The sequence below is a fragment of the Pimephales promelas genome, chromosome 14 (assembly GCF_988280905.1).
Source record: "Pimephales promelas chromosome 14, fPimPro1.hap1.1, whole genome shotgun sequence".
Lineage (NCBI taxonomy): Eukaryota > Metazoa > Chordata > Actinopteri > Cypriniformes > Leuciscidae > Pimephales > Pimephales promelas.
Window position 1 is genome coordinate 13193077 of NC_142782.1, and position 20154 is coordinate 13213230.

General features: G+C 40.4%; 1 protein-coding gene across 5 annotated transcripts in view; it reads right to left on the reverse strand.

Moving 5' to 3' along the window:
- The window catches only part of magixb (MAGI family member, X-linked b), a 117218-nt gene that overhangs the window by 29934 nt on the left and 67130 nt on the right, over positions 1-20154 (reverse strand). For all 5 annotated transcript variants that reach the window (XM_039672159.2, XM_039672157.2, XM_039672160.2 and 2 more), the window contains 5 exons: positions 19727-19894; positions 16441-16975; positions 14135-14702; positions 13987-14050; positions 12641-13018 (listed from right to left, as the gene is read on the reverse strand). In XM_039672159.2, the coding sequence (XP_039528093.2) occupies positions 12641-13018; positions 13987-14050; positions 14135-14702; positions 16441-16975; positions 19727-19894 (1713 nt within the window). The remainder of the gene's footprint in view (positions 1-12640; positions 13019-13986; positions 14051-14134; positions 14703-16440; positions 16976-19726; positions 19895-20154) is intronic.

Here is a 20154-nt window from a genome sequence, read left to right on the forward strand (position 1 = left end):
ATATTATAAGACAAATAAAGTGTTTTTTATCCTTGCATGCATGTTAAACTGTATTTGAGAACTCCTAAAACAAAAATAGGAACATTTCAAATGCTATGATAGGGGCTCTTCTTTAATATTTGTTCTATGTAAATATGCACTAGATGAACATCTTTGACCGGCGTTGTGCTATGTTTTGCAGCTTTTTTAGTGTCACACTCAAGACAAAGTCTTCTTTTCCATTCATCAGTGCTGCGGCTCTGCAGTTGAATACTATTATGTGTGTCTTGTGTTTTTAAGAGCAAAAAACACATTCTTTGTGATCATTCCTTTACGCCTGTCAAAAATGTTGTCAAATTGAACAGATAGTGAAACTAAAAGGCTTCTCCTCATGCGGGTGGATGAAGACAATGGCGCAGCGTTTAAAGATAATTTCCGATCTGACATCACTGAATTTAGTTACCGGTATTTTGGCACTCATGTGTGAATGGTCTCTTAACGGTAAAAAGCCTGAATACCGGTAATTTTACGGTAATTTACTGGTATTACTGTGTGAAAGGGGCTAATGATTCAAACATAATACAGTTACTTATTTCCTGAGTGAACCAGTGTTTTGAATGAATCAGTTGAATGAATGATTCAGTGGCTCACTTACTCATAAAGACAGTCACTTGTTGCCACCTACTGGCATAATGATGTAGAAAGAGTGGCTGTAAAATCCACAGACTGACAGTCTGTCTAAATAGAACAAACAGATGAGCACAGTGATGCAAACAGTGCGTCTTTTAAGTGACATGATGAAAGTTTGTCATATAACAGCAGTCTTTGTACAGTCTTCATCTCAATAATAAAAGTGCTCCACAGCTGCTGAAATGCACTGGCTGGCACTGTAACACCATTCACTTCAGAAGACCAGCGCTGCATACTAAAATACAAGAGAGAGACTGAGCGGTACAAGAGAAAGACACAGAAAGAGTGTGTGATGCTCATTATCAACCTGTGTTGCACTGCAGCAATATATAGCTTTTCCCAGTACAGTATCAAATATAGGTATGACTGTATAAATAGTGACAACTGTTAATAAAAATAAGTAACAATCCTGTAAATGGGTGTTTTCGATGGCAATACAACACTATTTTACTCATTCATTTTACTAATTCATTAATTTAACAAGCCCTTAAGCGCTAAAAATCTAATATATAATATGTGCACAAGTTGTAAGAAACACACAAGCACTTCTGACTTCTGAGCAAACAACAGCTTCAACTGATTGGAAAAAAGTCTGTCAAGAAAATACATTACTCATCAAATTCATACGAGGAATGAGACAACAATTACAAAACGTAATTAAAGATGACAAGCCTCAGCATAAAGTTACAAAAATGAATGTCTAAAATATATCACAACTGAAGCAGATGTGAATACGAACCGTTATGAATGAGATGAAGATAATATATCATTTTATCTTGCTAGTTAATGAGAGAATGTTCTGCAGATGTGCAATTGATTTAGGTACAATGCAGTACTGCTGTATCTGAAGCAAGAGCAGAGAATGCAGTGGGCTTTTGCACTGTCACAATAATAGGTGTGTGTGGTCCAGGTAAAGCCTACAATATGAGGACAAAATGTCCCCACAAGGATGGCAATATTCAAAATCATTATACATTTTCGGTCCCCAGGAGGAAAACAGCTTATAAAGCATACTAAATGTTTTGAAAAAGCTAAAGTTTTAGGTTTAGGGGGTAGAATAATCATTGTGTGCAGTATAAAAATCATGATGTATATGGAATGTCCCCATAAAACCCCAAACATGTGTTTTTTGTGTGTGTGTTGTGATGTTTTTGTGAAAATCTAAAAAAAAAAAAAGAAGAAGAAAAAAGCAGAATATTTTCTATAATAGTTTGGGTAGATTTATGAGGTAGAACATACAGTTTATACAGCTTTATGTCTATAAAATAACCCCATAAAACCCCAATGTGTTTGTGTGTTTTGTGGTCTAGGGGAAAGTCCCCCAAACTAATTTTGACAGGTCAAAAAAAGCAATAACATATTTTGTGTAATTAGTTTCTATGCATAAAGATCAGATTTTTACATTCACAAAATACACACAACACTTTGTTTTTATATTGTTTATATTTTATATGGTGGTTTCCAATGATTTTAAATGTGTTTACTGAGCGAAAGATATTTGTACACAGTGAAACTGTATAAATTATTCCTCAACATCTGCATATCTTAATCTTAATATAAACGCACTGCAGATATCACCTGTCATAACAATTCAAATTAGCAGGCCAGAGCCAATTAAACCACATAATAGTAAAGCACTACATATCTCTCCCATTTAAAACACAGATATTCTCCCAACAGTAATATGACAGCTTGTCTTTTTAAGAAAAAAGGGATGAAACCAAGTAAGAGAAAAAAATATTTACGTTTGGAGTCCTTCACACTTTTCAAGGCAGACTGCAGTCTCTCCAGCATGGCTTGGTTTGTGTGTGTGTGTTAGTGTGTGTATGTGGAGGCAGGGTCCCGATCCCGGATCACACTCCGTTTAAATCCCCACACATGTGAGAGCGATCACGCGGAAGGGTCATAATGAGAAAACTAATGGAGGGCATAAACAAACAACTGAAGAGAACAAAACAGAACGAGCCTCTGTATTGCTGTGCGAGCGAACTGCTTACTGTAGCGGGTTCATTTTCCTTTGGCATCTGGAATCGGTGAATGAGATGAGCGGGAGGGAGGGAGGTGGACAGGCAGAGAAAAGGAGGGAATAAAGACAGAGAGATGGAGATAAGAGGAGGGGCGATAAGAGAGCGAACGAGATGAACGATTTAATCCTTGGACCACTGCAGAGCGGGGGTGCCGATCGGGGGAATGGAAGGGAGAGCGAGAGAGAGAGAGAGAGAGAGAGAGAGAGAGAGAGAGAGAGAGAGAGAGAGAGACCTACATGCACATACAGTATGTGTGTAATCTGACTTTTGGATTGCTGATGCATGCTGGTCATGCCAATAAAAAGCATTTGAGGGATTGAAATGCTGTATCAGTGAAATAAGCATAATGACAACACTGGTGCAACATAAAAATATTTAATGTAATTATAGGGATAAATCGACCAAAAATGTATCTACATAATAAAAAAAAAACATAATTATCTGTGCACAGTCAAAATGTAACTTTTTGTGAATGGCATTGCACTTCTACACTGTGACTGTGGAGGGCAGTAAAGTAAACCTACATATAACATACGTATAACAGATCTTTTTACAGCATATTGATGTGAAAACTAAACAAAGAAAGCATCTCTTATATATAAAAAAAAAAATACAAAATGGGCCACGATGAAATTAAAACCAATTTTCCATACGTTCGTTTTTAACTACACATACATCCAACGCACACGCACAACGTCCGGCCGCTGCACTTCCATGCTTCAGAGTTATGCCTATGTTTCGTCAATATTACATTATTTGAAAATATTAGAAAATCAAATTTTATATTTCTTAATTGATTCAGAATCGTCCACATCGCGATTAATCTAAGCATGGATTAGATAACCCCCACCCACCCCTACTCTGCCCCGTGTGTGCAGTGCTGGAGGAGGTTATAGATCGCACTGAGGGCAGACTGCGGTTGCCTTGGCACCGTGATAGGGGGAGAGGTTGCTCGCGGAAGGCTTGACGATCGGTTTTTCCCTGACCATAAGCCAGGTGAGCCTTCCATTCCTTCCTGATCTTCATACGGAGATCGAGAGGGCATGGAAAAACCCATATTTGGCCTGTATCCATCAACATCAGCGGGCTACCTGTAGTTTCACTGATGCTGAGGGGATTCGTGAACATGGGTATTTGTCGATGCTGCCCATGGACGAGATGTTCACAAACTATCTATTTGTGACACTGAGAGCTCCAACCCCGCCATCCAAACCGCTTAATGCAACATCTAATTTCAATGGCAGAGCATACCCAGCATCGCCCTCCTTGAGCTCCGTTTTCAGTAGGCTGGGCAGTTCTGCAGCCCCTAAAAAAAAAGAAAAAGGCTGTGGCTCCTCCGAGCCCTCAGGTAGATCTATGCTTACAGACTAGCCCTCACCAGTGCCTCCTCTGCAGCTGGCCTAGGCTATGCTACGGATAGTGTAGGCGTTCTGCTAAAACATTTTTGCCTCTAACCCTTCACTTTGTGAATGTAGGTCTTTTAGGATCCCTATATGATAGCCTCCTCCCATGAGAGTCGTTAGGCCAATGCCCACCCCCTTTCTGCGTGCTGGGGCAAGAAGAGTAATGCAGGTTGGAGTGCAGGTTTCATTGATAAAGACCTAGGCCTTCAAGCCTCCCCAGTGCATTGGGTCTTTTTGGGCAGGGTCAGGCAGTCTTTCGCTCTGTGAAGAGATTGTTTTGATTCGTCCGATCCCACCATGTAGAGCTGGCATATGGATTTGTGCCACCAGAGTAGGCTCCATTTAGCTCACTGAGCCTCCGCTCAAGCAATGGGCTTAAGGTGGTTGACTCACAAGCAAAGTCAACCACTCTCTCTCAGCACTGTATCTTTCCATCTCACACCACTATGGCTTGGGTTGAGAGGGAATTTCTAACCTTCACTTTGTCTTGGTCTACGAAATACTCTCCCTTGAAGACAGAACACTTCCCTGAGCTGACGCCCATGTGTATAGATGGTAGGCCCCTGAAACTGGGGTCTCCATTGAGGCAGAGTGACATATGTTTTACTCCTGTGGGTGGCCTCAATATTTGTGTTGGTGTAGTATTATTCCCAATGGTATATGTTTGCAGCAGAATAGACTGGCTATTAGCTAGTAGGCCCTATTAAGCCTCCCTGAAGACGAGTTCCCGGCAGTATGGGTAAATTGGCTGACCACACTGGCTCTCAGGCCTAGTAGCCCTCTCATCCTTGAAGTGGGTTTCAAGTGTCGGGGTACACAGCCAGCAGTGTTATTGGTCAGCCCTCCCTGACCCTGAGTAACTCAACATGGGGTGCTCGGCTGTTAAATCTCACTGGCTAATCAGACAGTAGGCTTTAGTGGGCCTGAATCTGAGGCTGGCCCTGATTATGATTAGCTGTATTTGCCACATTGGCCGTTTTAGGCCTCCCCAGAAGGCAAACCCCCAACAGCGTAGATTATTTCTGCCAGCCAGCAAGACCACTGTCAGGTGGTTGACCTTGAATATAGGTCACCATGAAAGCTCAGTCTTTAAGCAACTGGACAGCAAGCCTGTCCGGCTATCAGGTAGTATGCCTCACCTGGTCTCCCTGAGGGCGAGTTCCCAAGGGTGGGCAACTGTACAGCTAACCTGACAGGCTATCAGGTAGTAGGCCTCACCAGGCCCCTCAGAGGGCTTGGTAACCAATGTTCTGGTTATCTGGTAACAGGGCTCACCAGGCCTCCCTTGGGTGAGCTCCCAAGAATGGACTCTAGATAGCCAACATTCTTTTATCAGGTAGCAAGCCTCTCCAGGCCTCCCTGAGGGCGAGCTCCCAAGTATGGGCTCTAGGTAGCCAGTCCTATGGTTATTAGGTAGTAGGCTTCACCAGGCCTCCCTGTGAGTGGTTTCCCAATGATACTGGGTTCTGGCAACTGTGGCCGCTCTGCTATCAGTTCAGCTGGCCTTAGCAGGCAGTTTCTGAAGGTGAGCTTAGGCCCTAGCATGACTAAAGTGTTAACTTTCTGCTACTGGTTCCCTCCTGCAACCTCTCTATCTAGCCTACAGCCTGGTTTGCCTACCAGGCAGGTTGTAAGCACTATGCTGAGTCATGCTCTCCGGTATACCCCGTCTCTGAGATCCGGGCGGATTGGTTCACTGCCAGCTTTGCAGTCCCTCGGGTTGGATGCCTTAGTTAAAGGCAAATGTCCAGAGGTTTAGTCTCCGGACAGACAGGAAGTGGCCAGACTAAAGTGTACAATGTTAGCGACACCAGGTCAGGCCTTCCTTGAGGCATTTTGGTTGAGTACATTCCCCTGAATATTCTAGCCACATTCCCTAGAGAAAACCACTTATAAATTTGAAGCTGTGGTCCTAGGTAGAGGTCTTCACAGTGCACCCGAGACCTGTCGGCCCGGGACCCGGTATATTAATGATCAAGCATCGAGCACTTCCTATTAGCCCATTAGTATATTTTAAATGATCAGCCGGGTCCGGGTCGGGTCGGGTCCGAATCTATTACTTCGGGTCCCGGGTCTGTTTAAAATTGTGTGTAATACCCGCGCGATCGGAGTGCAATCTCAAGCGTGTGTCATGTTTCTATGGCAACCAGAGAAGAGCTTCAGCCAAACCGCGCTTTACATTTTCTCCAATGTTTATAATATAAATGAAACGTCTTGTTTAATCTAAAGTTTTGGTAGTCAGATTCAGACTCAATGAAGAGCAGAGAGCACAGATATGATCAAACTGAACAAGCAACAAGCAATCGTTATTATAGTTCAAAAGGCAAACAGTTGAAGTTATTATGCGAGCGAGTTAACTCGAGTTAGAATGTACATGTGCAAGGTTGCATTTGTCATCCATCACCGTGACATCAAGTGGAATTTTAAAGCTGAAATAATAAGCGGATTAAGCTTGGAATAATGAGAGAAATAACATGGATAGAACTTTCTTGTCGGTGGACTGTAATGCATCACAGTCAGTCAGGTAACGTAACAAGGAAGTAAGACGACGGCTACTAAATTTAGGTAAGACAAAAAGTTTTATTTTTCGCAACTTGTGTGAAATAATGTGACAATCGGGTCCAATCGGGTTTGTATCTTCCCGCCGGGTTCGGGTCCAGTTTTCAAATAATAGACGGGTCCAGGTCGGGTCCGGGCAGTACATTTATGACATTTCTCGGGTCTGCACGGGTCCGGGTCCAACTTTTGAAATGAACGACGGGTCCGGGTCAGTTCGGTGTAGCACATTACGGGTCTCTTCCGGTTCGGGCATTAATTTTTGGACCCGTGAAGACCTCTAGTCCTAGGCCCTTGAGCAGGCCCAGGTAGGCCTCTCATCAAATAATGTTTATGCAAGGGGGTAATCCATTAGCTGGGAGTTGAAGCCTCGTGGGAGGCACCATTGTAGCAGAACTTCACCCGCTGTAAGCAACCCATTGACTCACATTCATTTTGGCATCACTTTGACAGCGAATAACTTTACATCTGAGGTGTCCAAAGACTTCATTTGTCCATTATTTATTTCTAAATAAACTGGACAATGTATAAAATGCTCCATTATTTTATATCTTACGTTATGGCCCGTAGATGCCGTTTTTTGTGAAAAATAGGCTAACGATTGCGTCATCACTACGCAACTTTCTGTCGCACAATAGACACAGCTACTAGAAGATTTACAACCGTCAGACTGTCGTCATGCTCAGTTTGAGCCTGTGCAGTCGCTTAGACAGGAAGTGCAAAAATCGGGCTTCAGTCTTCTTCGTTGAAATCAATGGGGTCGCCCTGTCCATTTCTTTTACTGTCTATGTGTTTATGGAGGTTTTCCTGAGTGGTTCAGGCATTTAATTTGAACTTGCTGGTTCTGACAGTTGTCACTCCCCTTAGCATGATGGCGTTGGTATATCATTTGCCAAATCATCATTCGATGCAGCACAAGTTCCCTTTCGAAAGGGAATGTCTAGGTTAAGACTGTAACCTTGTTTCCCTGAGAACAGGGAACGAGACACTGCGTCTTTCACCATGCCTTGGGGCCTCCCTGCCAAACAGTCCCTTCAGATGTAAAGGTGTTTAAGGTGACCAAAAAGTTCTATTTTGGTCTCATCTGACTACATGACTTTCTCCCATGACTCTCTGGATCATCCAAATGGTCATTGACGTTGATCAAACTTAAGACGGGCCTTGACATGTGCTGGTTTAAGCAAGGGAACCTTCCATGCCATGCATGATTTCAAACCATGACGTCTTAGTGTATTACCAACTTGGAAACGGTGGTCCCAGCTCTTTTCAGGTCATTGCCCAGCTCCTCCCGTGTAGTTCTGTGCTGATTTCTCACCTTTCTTAGGCTCATTGAGACCCCACAAGGTGAGATCTTGCATGGAGCCCCAGTCTAAAGGGAGATTGACAGTCATGTTTAGCTTCTTCCATTTTCTAATGATTGCTCCAACAGTGGACCTTTTTCACCAAGCTGCTTGGCAATTTCCCCGTAGCCCTTTCTAGCCTTGTGGTGTCTTTGGACAGCTCTTTGGTCTTAGTCATGTTAGTAGTTGGCAGAGCCCATCTAACGGAGAGCCTTGGCACTTCCTAATAGCCCATTGTGTATCATCCTGGTTGCAGTTCATTAGAATTCCACTGGAGGTGATCGCGGGCGAGTGCAGAATAAATGGGAGTCTATGGAGCTAAGCGGCTAAAAGTGTCTCTTTCACCTGCTTGTCATTAAATTAACATAGATTTTATTGTTGATTCCGCAAGTTCAATATAGATTATAGGCCAAATGTCGAATGAACGAGTAGTTATGTCCTTTTGATTTCTTACAGGTTAGGCTGTTGTTGGCTGGAACACGCTAGCATTCTGCTATTGTGTGATGTCATCACAGTTTTGAACGGATTTTTAGAACAGATAAGTGAACTTAAAAATGCAATTTTCAGCTGAGTGTATTATCTTAGCCCTCCCTTTTGAATGCAACTTTCAAATTACTTGACAAAAAATTAGATCCTGAGAAAAGTGGATTTATGGGAATGAAACCCCATTGACTCCCATTCATTCTGCACTCGACCGCGAGCACCCCCGCATGGACAGAGACGCGTTACTGCAGCCAGTCCAGAACCCGGAAGTAACCAGCCAGTGCCAATTCTCTTCAATTAAACATTGTCTGGTAGTTGGATTCTTACTGATTGTATAGGGTGGACAGGTGTCTTTATGCAGCTAACGACCTCAAACAGATGCATCTAATTTAGGATAATATATTGAGTGGAGGTGGACATTTTAAAGGCAGACTAACAGGTCTTTGAGGGTCGTAGTTTTAGCTGATAGACAGGTGTTCAAATACTTATTTGCAGCTGTATCATACAAATAAATAGTTAAAAATCATATGTTGTGATTTCTGGATTTTTATTTATTTATTTTTTTAGAGTATGTCTCTCAGAGTGGACATGCACCTACGATGACAATTTCAGACCCCTCCATGATTTCTAAGTGGGAGAACTTGCAAAATAGCAGGGTGTTCAAATACTTATTTTCCTCACTGTACCTGAAGAACTGTCACTGTAGTTTTTTACGTGGAGTTTTGGGCAACTACAGGTGCCGGTTTTTAGTGTAAACAAAATCTTGACAGTGTACTCCATATTGCAAATCTTCCGAAGCCATATTATAATTTATGTGACAAACACAACAAAATTGCATTTCGTTATTCACTCACGAATAGAGATTCAGCTAAGATTCAGCTAAACACTTAATGAATCACTAAACTTTAAAGTCTATCCGTCTGTCAAAGTTTTTGACTGGCCACAACACTTGATCTTTTTGTGTTTCACCTCAGAAACAAGTCAATTAGGTTCGGAAAACTCATAAAAGTGAATAACATTTTTTGGGTGAACTGTCTCTTTAAGGGATCTAATGGCAGTGGCAAAACTAGTATTGATTCATGATCTGTAACTTCCATGGTTTGCTTGCTGACATCATTCATTCTCTCTTTATAATTTGCAGTGTCTTCCTAGACATTTCTTTTATTGACACCATCCCTGAATTTGATATAGCTCTACAGTCATCAGCTGTACACACAAACACACACACACACCAGTGTTTCATCAAGTATCACAGTCTCAAGGCAAACTCTCTTTTATCTCCATACTGAGCCTTTAATTGCCAGCCATTAATGTACGGTACATGTGTAGGAATTCAATTTATTTTTAGTTTAGGCTATTTCCCAAATGCCTAGGAGAAGGAACAGGATCAGTTAGATGAGCCAGACTTGATCTTGCATTGCCAATTTGAGAACAATAGCTTAACATAAATGTTCTAAACACAAACTAACCAATAGGCTAGTCAATGTGAATGCCACTACAATCAAACTATATAATTATAAAATGTAAAACATTGTCATGTATATTATCATACTGTATATAATCTCAATCATAATACTGTCATAATCTCACATTTGAACTGTAATTCTACTTGAGTCTCCGAGGCTGTGTAAAACATCAAAACAACACATTCATCTAAAAGAGATTATGAAATCAAGTCATACAGAAGAGAAGGATCTAATATATTGATATACATGGAAACAGCTGTGACATTGGGGACAGGCACTTTTTTAGATGCTCATGCTTTAGTGATGCCATGGCCTCAATAAAAACCAAAGGAACACTGAGCAAAATGAGGTCATTGTGGGCTTAGGTAGGGGAGAGTGGGAGGGTGAAGGAGGGGTGCGTGTATCTGGGCCTGACTGTTGGCAGGCCTCAATGTTGGCAGGCCTTTGTCTCACTGTCAGTCAGTCAACTTAATACAGCTGCCACTAAATAAGCACAATTATGCACACAACACAGTTTGTGGCTGCTTTAAATGAATAACATACGTACTTAGTACTTTTAGCCAAAAACATAGCATGAAACTCCATGGAGCTTCATTAAAATGGAACGTTTGTGAATTCCCAATTACAAATACTGATCAATAGATATTTTGAACATATTATTACAATTGCTTTTTTTCTGTTTATATTTTTAAATGTAATTTATTGATGGCAAAGCTATTTTTTTTAGTAGCATTACTCAGTCTTACTCCAGTCAGCGTCACAGGATCCTTCAGAAATCATTTAAATTTGCTTATTTGGTGATCAATATTTCTTATTATTATCCATGTTGAAAATAGTTGTCCTCCTTAATATTTTTTAAATACATTTTAAATAGAAATATTACGGTGGGATCTAAGGCTTTCAAAGCAAGCTTCTGTGCTATTGTTAGGTTTTATGAAGCTGCACACTCTAGCTTTAAAGTCTTTGTTAATTATTAACAAATAATTAACAAAGACCCCCCCCCCCCCCCCCACACACACACACACACACAGACACTAATACAGGGTCACCATTCAGATGCACCATTTTGCTGACCAGCTGCATCACTGTCTTCTTTATGATGTAGAAAAGGCTAAAACATGCCATAATGGCATAATGGCAATTTGATAAGGATGTTTCTAATTTTCCAATCAGGTGATTCTTCATTTTGATCATTAACCTTTTAACCAATTAGTATGACATCTTGAGTGGAACTTGTTGGCTGTTTTCAATTTTTTTTATGAGTAAGTCAGCATGGGGGTATTTTCTGTTACTTGTGCAGTGTCTCATTAACAGAACGATCCAAAAAACACATCAAATAACACTGAAGAGAAGAATGTCTATTACTCACAGCCTCAATTTCCTTCCCATTAAAAATCAAAGATGGTGCTGCCACATTTAAGGTCTATAGTGAATGTACGAGTAGGTGTTACAAACCATCCACCTGTGGTAAAACTCTCCCATCTCTCTATGTGCCCTGGACACTTTAACATCCTCACCCAGACTCACCAGGATAATACATATGTCTACATACACTACAGACTCACATTGCACTGTCTCCAAGTTGCGCTGTGTCCCCTGAATGTCTCTTTTTGCACCACTGCACTGTTGTTACAAGTGAAATTCAACAGTACAGTTTATATTAAGTATTTGTATAATTTTGATTATGTATATGTATAGTTAGATTAAGTGTGTAGTAGTTAATATTTGTATAGGTATAGTTAGAATATATATAGTTAAGTTAAGTTTTCAATAGATTATCTTTGTGTAGGTTTATACTTGTTTATTTGTTTATACTTCAACTTTTTATATGTTAATATTTATGTCAAATATTTGATTCCACTGTAAGTGTTTACAAAGAGTAGAAAGACAATAAGGGCCCTATTTTAACGATCTAAACATAGAGTCTAAAGCACACGGCGCAAGTGCACTTTTGCTAGTTTAACGACGGGAAAAATGTCTCTTAAAGGGGCACTTGGCAACTCTAGTCATTGTTTTGCTGATTTTCACTTTTGTTGTCACATGTTGTCTCATTGAGCTCCCCCTACAGCTGTGCGGTGCATATTTTCACAACACTGTCATAAAAAAAACTCACTTGTGGCACCTTCCTCCCGCCTTTCTCCCACTGCCCATGTGCATTTGTTATTATCAGAGCCGGACAACTCTATCGCGTGGAGCTATGTCTACCGAGGTGGGTAATACATCATGCAAAGTATCATAGATTTGTCAAATTGCCATAAAGCAGTTTGTGTTTCTCGCTCATTCTCACTTCTCACAAGACTTCCTATTTCCAACTTACCGGGACGTTAGTCCTCATGCTGCAAGGTTGGTTTTCCACCTGGAGATGCTGAGGGGGGCGGGAAAGGCACCATTCTCTCCAGAACACGTTATTGAACCATTCAAATTATTTTTTTTAACAGTTTTATTAAGTTGCAATAGTTGCCAAGTGCCCCTTTAATGAGTATTGGGTGTGTTTTGGGCGTAACGTGAAATAAACCAATGAGAGTCTTATCTCCCATTCCCTTTAAAAACCTAACATTTTCAGACACAAAATGGGCGCAAATGCATTTGCTATTTAAACACCGTGGTGCAGGACGTGAAAATGATAACTACATTGGGCTGAAACTAGCAAAAACAAACAGGATATTGCATGGTGTTGGTGCATTATAAATACTGACCTTTGACATTTTCCACATCCTGAGAGGCGATAACAAATCCAAAGCCTTCACCTGGCTTCCTCTTCAGCTCTACCTCATACCCCCGTAGCACAGGCTGTTCTTTCTGCTCTGTTCTTAATCTGGGACTGAGCACCGTCCCGCCTTCTTCCAAACTCATCCAATCACGTGGCTCAAGCGTGAGAGTGACAGGTACAGAATCCAGGAAGCTGGTGCTCTGGACCAATGAGGAGCGCACCAGCGCTGGAGAGGGTGGAGTAATGGAGCTACGCGATAATGGCACAGAGTCGATAAGAGGGACTTCAGAGTCAGAGGCTGACCGAGGAGGGGGAGGAGTTAGTCGCCGCACAGAATTAGGGGAATTGGAGAAATGTGAGGTCCCTACAACGAAAGGACAGAATTATTTATATTTGATGAACGGGGATGAAGACTACACAATTGTTATGGATTTTCAGCAATCTAAACATGCCACTTAATTTTTTTAAAATAGTACATACACTAGGTTTAAAGTCTGAAGGTTGAATTGAAAAATGAACATGAATATCTGAATGTATATTTATTTGGTTTGCATCCTGACAGCATGACTCGAGCTGCATATATGATATATCAGTATTGGCCGATAAATGTGTCTCTTAAATAAAATAAAGGTAAAGGTATTTAATCTATTTCAGACAAACTTTGTATTTCTTAATTATAAAAAATAATGGTAACACTTTACAATAAGGTTCATTAGTTAACATTAGTTAACTACATTAGTTAACATGTACAATATGTGAACAATACTTCTTCAGCATTTATTAATCTTAGTTAATATTAATTCCAACATTTACTAATACGTTATTAAAATCAAAGGTTGTATTAGTTAACATTAGTTAATGGACCGTGAACTAACATGAACACACAATGAACAGCTGTATTTGTATTAACTAACATTAACAAAGATTAATAAACACTGTAACTAATGCATTGCTCATCGTTAGTTCATGTTAGCTAATGCATTTACTAATGTTAACTAATGAACCTTATTGTAAAGTGTTACCAAAAAAATAATAAAATAAAATACCCTATAAGGTTTTTATCCAGCCAATACATATTCAAAATATAAATAACTGTGGTAGTGGCAACAATTTCTATATCACACCTAGTGAGGATAATGTTATGGAGAATTATTTGAAAATATTCAAAATTATTACATGATTAGTGACCTATAAAAAGTGCAGAATCTAAAATATTTCTTAGACATTTTACATCATTCCAAATCCTAAAGCTTTGTTTATTCGAAAGTATAAATCGGGGATGTGTATTTTCAATGTGAACACTGTACTGTAATGAGTGAACACATAACTTACCCCCTCGGTAAACCAGGAGAATAACCTCCCCTTTTTTAGTGTGTTCTTGCAAAATCCGTTGGACCTTGAATAATACACAAAAATAAAATATATAATATATAATTGTACACCATAAAAAAACCCTGAATATTATCAGCTCTTTTTCTACCTGTGCAAAGCTGAGACTTTGTACATCTGCTCCATTGATCTTCACAATGGCGTCTCCAGACTGCAGCCCATTACACTGTCTGTGGTCCCAGACTTTCTTCACAAGGGTCTGTCTGCCTCCATGACCTCCTGCCGTCACACTGAACCCCATATTGCTGCCTCTCTCGCATTTTGCCAAGGCAACAGGGACTAATTCCCCACCTCCCGCTATTCCTCCAACTCCACTTCCAATCACAGCGCTCATGGCTCCAGGTGAAGGAATGCTGTTTGGGCTGCCGCTGCTGGCACTGGCTGTGCCGTTGAAGGTGAAGTAAGGCCCGTCTGAATGGGTGCTGCTAGGTGGGGTTAGCAGTGTGTTTTGTGGTTTACGGAGATGGGAGTAGCGCCTTCCTCCTCCTGGAGAGTAAGGGACGGGACCCGGACTTAGTTCAGTGTGGGCTAGGGGCAATCGAGATATGGGCGGTGGAGTACTTGAGGAAAGGTCACTCTCAGAAGATTTGAAGGAGTTCAGGCGGAGAGGTGGTGGAGTGGAGAGAGAGTTGTTGTTGTGGTTACGGATAAACGAGGCCCTGTGAAGATAAAAAGAGAAAGACCATGTGGTCAGGCAAAGCAAAGCACAGAAGACATAGTTTATCAGGGTTGGTAGGAACAGAATACATGTACGTTCCAACTTAAATGCTGGTAATCAGTTAGATTCAAACAGTATTTAGATTTAACAGCATTGAAACACTCTTATGATGTTTCATTCCTCCGTGTAGACACGCTGGCTGAGTCGTCAAGAACAAAAACTGAAATTATTGAGGAACTTTGGTTTTGGGAATTATAATATCATTCTGCTCATAACAAAAGGGCTTTGACAGATGAAACAAGATTATGGCAATATGTGGTTTTTCTGTGTTTTTATGCATTGGTACGAGAAAGAAAAATGAAGAAAAATGAGAAATATAAGAAATGCTTTAACATTTAGCATTGCAAAGACAGCTACAAATAATGTATTTTCTACCTCATTCCATGAAAAGAATCGACCTATGATAAGTTGGGAACTCATTGGGGGTTTAAGTAAATCATGAGAAGCAGAAAAAAGTTAAACTAGTGTAAATGATCATGTTATCATTTAGCTTTATGCTAAACTAAAGTGCTATTTCTAGTGTTTGTGATACCAGGCGCCGCTATTACATGATACAATCTGTCAAGAAAAAATCTATTTCAGATCATAAATAGATTATAGATACATCATGATCATGTTATCATTTAGCTTTATGCTAAACTAAAGTGCTATTTTAGTCCTTGCATGCACTTGATACCAGGCGCTATTGTATTACCTGATACAAACTGTCAGGAAAAAATCAATTTCAGATCATAGATAGATTGATAATGAAAAAATGTTTCTTAAGACCCAAATCAGCATATTAGAAATTTCTCTGAAGTATCCTGTGACGCTGAATACAAATAATGCTAAAAATGCAGCTTTAACATCACAGTATTACATTACATTTTAAAATATCTTAAAACTTAAAAAGTCATTTTAAATCATAAAATTATTTCACAATTTTACTTTTTTAATATATTTCTGATCTAATACGTGCAGCTTTGGTGAGCAAAAATTCTTGATCAGTAAAAAAAAAAAAAAAACTTCAAAGAAAATAAATGGACAGTTAAAGGGGTAGTTCACTTTCAAAAAAAAATAAATTGCTGATAATTTACTCATCAAAATGTCAATTCATTAATTTCGTTCGTTGAATGAACCAAATGACTCGAAAAAAGATTTGTTCATTTTGATGAACGAGTACAAACAGGAGAGTCACGAACGCGCATCACAGAACAGAGCAAGGCGACCATTTGAGCTTATAAAACTTAAACTTTTTTTTTTTTTTAATGAGCGATCGTTTCGCTTGATAAAGACCCTTATTCATCGTCTGGAATCGTTTAGAGCCCTTTGAACAGTTTGCAATTCGCACTGAAACTGTCCTTTTGACTTTGAACCGTTTGGTTCCCAATGAAGTCCATTTTATGGAAAAAAAATCCTGGAATGTTTTCATCAAAAACTTTAATTTCTTTTTGACTGAAGAAAGAAAGACATGGACATCTTGGATGACATTGGGGTGAGTAAATTATCAGCAAAAGTTTTTTTTAAAAGTGAACTACTCCTTTAAGAAGCAGTGGCAGATCTTTTTTCACTTGTTTATACTTAAAACAAATCAAATAAGCAATCTAACACAATATGTTACAAATTACATTTTACAGCACGCGTTATATAATCTAACCCTGGTCATAACAGTGACAATATAACATATAAAATCCCTTCACCTATGTGATCCAATCGCGGACACCACCTCACTGTCACTCTGGCTGGCCAGTTCTGCACTCTGTAACCTCCTTATGCTTCTTGCAGTGCGTGGCGGTCTCAGGAATCCACTCCCATACCCGTTAGAGTACTGGTATGATGATGGAGGTCTTTGAGGTGAAGCGATCGGAGGTGAATTACCATTAGCATCCAGACTGAACCTTGATGCCCGTACTCTGAGATTCCTTGAGGATCCCCTCTCAAATTCAGACCACATGGGACCATTGTGGTTAGGGTGTAGCTGTGCGTATGGGAGAGGAGCCTGGGCCTGGGGTTGGGTGGTGGTTGGTGGAGGTAGATGTAGTGACTGGTCTTGGGAAGCCATTAGCCTAGAATTGGGCATTTTCGGGCAGCCGTCAGAGTTATAGAGCATAGGGTAGCCCCTACGGACTACAACATCCACGGTATGACCCACCGGTATGGCTTTCAACATTTCCACTACCTCTTTGTGAAAGAAGCCGAGCACACAGGTATCATTGATATACACCAGAATGTCCGCTGGAAAAAAGGCAAGAGATGGACTGTGTTAAATTGCATGCAATTCATAATATGAAAGTTCAACCTAACCTAAAGTTCAAAACTATTTAACTAAATAAGACAGAGGGCCCTATTTTAACGATCTGAAACGCAAGTGTAAAAGCGCAACGCGCAAGTAACTTTGTGGGCGGGTCCCGGCGCTGTTGCTATTTTCCCGGCGGGATAAATGCCTCTTGAGCCTGGCGCAAATCTAAAAGAGGTTGGTCTGAAGTAGCTTCATTATTCATAGGTGTGGTTTGAGCGTAACGTGAAATAAACCAATCAGAGTGCCATCCAACATACCCTTTAAGAGCAAGTGCGCATGTTGCATGACGGATTGTTATTATAACGGCGGGTTTACCAGGCGAGCGTTCAAAGCCGATGAGACCTACGTTCTTGTCAGGGCAGTGAAAGACAGATAAGTGACGTTGTATGGGTTTGGGAGAAACCCTCACACATCAGCGTCGATTAAACATTATATACGTATGTTTCTTGCCACTATTGGGCAAACAGGTCTGATCCTTCCTTACTACAATTAGCCATAAAAAATGGGTAATTAGGTTTTTTCATCTTCATGTAAACCGCAATGATTTCCCTCATGTGTTAATATTTTCCTTGTTATAATGTATGATTTGCAAAAATAAAAACTACTACATCTGTGTTGATGAGAGAATCAAAGTGTATGTGCGTTGTGCACCCGCTACATTATGGCCAAGCATGCGCGCTTAAAATAGCATTATGAACAACGCGCAACGCGACACTGACTTTAGACCAGTTTTTTTTTTCTGGTCAGTGGCGCAATTTGTTTTCTGAAGTGTTTTCTGGAAAAAGCCTGCTTTGCGCTTGCAAAATAGGAATGAGACATGCGTTTGTGTATAAAGTCATTTGCGCCGGGTGCAAGATAGAGCCCAGAGAGTTGGGAGCCCAAGGCTCATCGATGCAAAAGGGTAAGGAAGGCTGTCAGGTCCGAGCCAACTGGAGGTCTACTATGGCAAAAATGTTCATGATGGTTATGGGACGAATGTGTCACAACACTCTGCTGCATATAGGAAAGACCAATCAGAGTGCCTATGATGACTCCTGTCCACCAACAAAAGTATCTACAATGGGCAGCCAAGCCTCGTAACTGGACCTTGGAGCAGTGGAAGAAGGTCGCCTGGTCCGATAAGTCCAGTTTTCTTTTACATCAGGTGGACGGCCTTATACGTATGTGCCATTTATTAGGGAAGTAATGGTGCCGGCCTGAACTGTCGTTTGGCGGCAAGCCATTGGAGGAAGTGTGATGCTCTGGGCAATGTTTTGATGGAAAACCCCGGGTCCGGCCATTCATGTGGGCATAAATTTGACGTGCCATCTACCTAAACATTATTGTAGACCATAGGGCTGGGTAATAAATATCGATTTCTCGATATTAATCGATTCTCATTTTTACGAACCGATATCGATTCTTAAGTCTCAAGAATCGATTATTCATCCTGTTTCATTTGAATGAATGGGATATTGTATCGCGGCTGCGCGCATCAAAAAAATCGCAATAATCTTTGTCCTTTGTTACTATTGATATGAAGCAAAGTCTCAATTTTCAAATTACGTCCATTGTCTTTAGAAATTCAAAAACATAAATAGAGTTTTGGCGCTGTGGCGTGAGATCGCTCTGGCGCAGCTGATGAGAAGCAGCAGCGCTGATCTCTCTTCCGGCTTGATAATACCAGTCACCGCATGAACATGAGGTGTGCAAATAAACATGAATGAGCGTCTGAAAGTGTGTTAAAAGATAGAGTACAACTTATCGAAATTCGTATCATGTCACATTGATTCGCTCAATCAGCGTTTCAACCGTGGAAAGACGTCAGTCAAACAGCTTGTAATCAATGTATCGTCATATTTACCTCAGAAAACCCACATAAACTCGTTAGTCAGCTGAAAAAATAACTACAGAGAGGAGCATTTTGCTAAATATATAGCCACCATTTAAATGTTTATATTTCATATAATCTTCTTATTATAAAAATAAATAAAAGTGTAATTTAAGTGATTCATTCATTATTACCTTCATATTAGGCTAATGAAGCCTAGTAGGCCACAACTAGACTCCCATAGTTTACAGCATTAGTTAAGAGATTTGATTTCCTTGAGAAAAAATGCCATTTATTGTAACTGATATCCAAAATAATCGATATTGAATCGAATCGAATCGTAATCGAATCGAATTGCAAGCTTGTAAATCGAAATCGAATCGAATTGTGAAATTTGTCTCAATACCCAGCCCTAGTAGGTATACCCCTTCATGACAATGGTGTTCCCAGGAAGAATTGGCCTCTTTTTTGGCTTGAGGAACAAAATAAAGAGTTTAAGGTGTTGTTCTAGCCACCAAATTCCCCAGATCTCAATCCAATTGAGCATCTGTGGGGTGTGCAGGACCAACTTAAGATTGAACATACATATATTTTTAAGTCTGCATGTAATAGCGAAGTGAGAGAGAGCGTGTTCATAATTTCACATTTTACTTGTAAATGTGTGTGTCGGCAGTGAGTGATAGCTGGATTACTCCATGCTGGCCATTAGGATTAGAGGGAGATCGAGACTCTCATTCTACAGGATCACACAATCACAACACTAATCCACAGTGGGACAGAAAATGTAATATAGAGGAAGAGAAAAAGAGAGCTGCAACCTATAGATAAAACATAGTCCTCTACCGCAGTGGGCGGCTGAAGAGAGATGAGGTGTTACCTGTGTTAAGTGTTGAAGGTCCTCCGGGGGTGATGCTGTAAATCTGCAGGAACTCCCTCCGCCTGCTGCCTCCCACTATGTTGAAGCCGAAGCCCCGTGGACCCTTCACCAAACGAGTGTGAACCGAGAAGCCTCTCAATTCACCCGGCTGGTCTGTAAACTCAGCCACTACATAGCACAAAACCAGAGAAAGAAGATGGTCTGAGGTTTAAATTATGATGACAGACAGATTATTTAGGAAATTAACCCATTAACAGTAAAGAAAAGAAGCAATGATAAACATTACAAAAGATGGAAGGTGAAAGGTAAAGACAAATATGATAGGTAGAGACAAGTGAATCTAAATTCTGTCCCGCTAGCTCAACATGATGCTAGCACTGCTAAGATCATGGAATCAAATCCAAGGGAACACACAAACTGACAAAAAT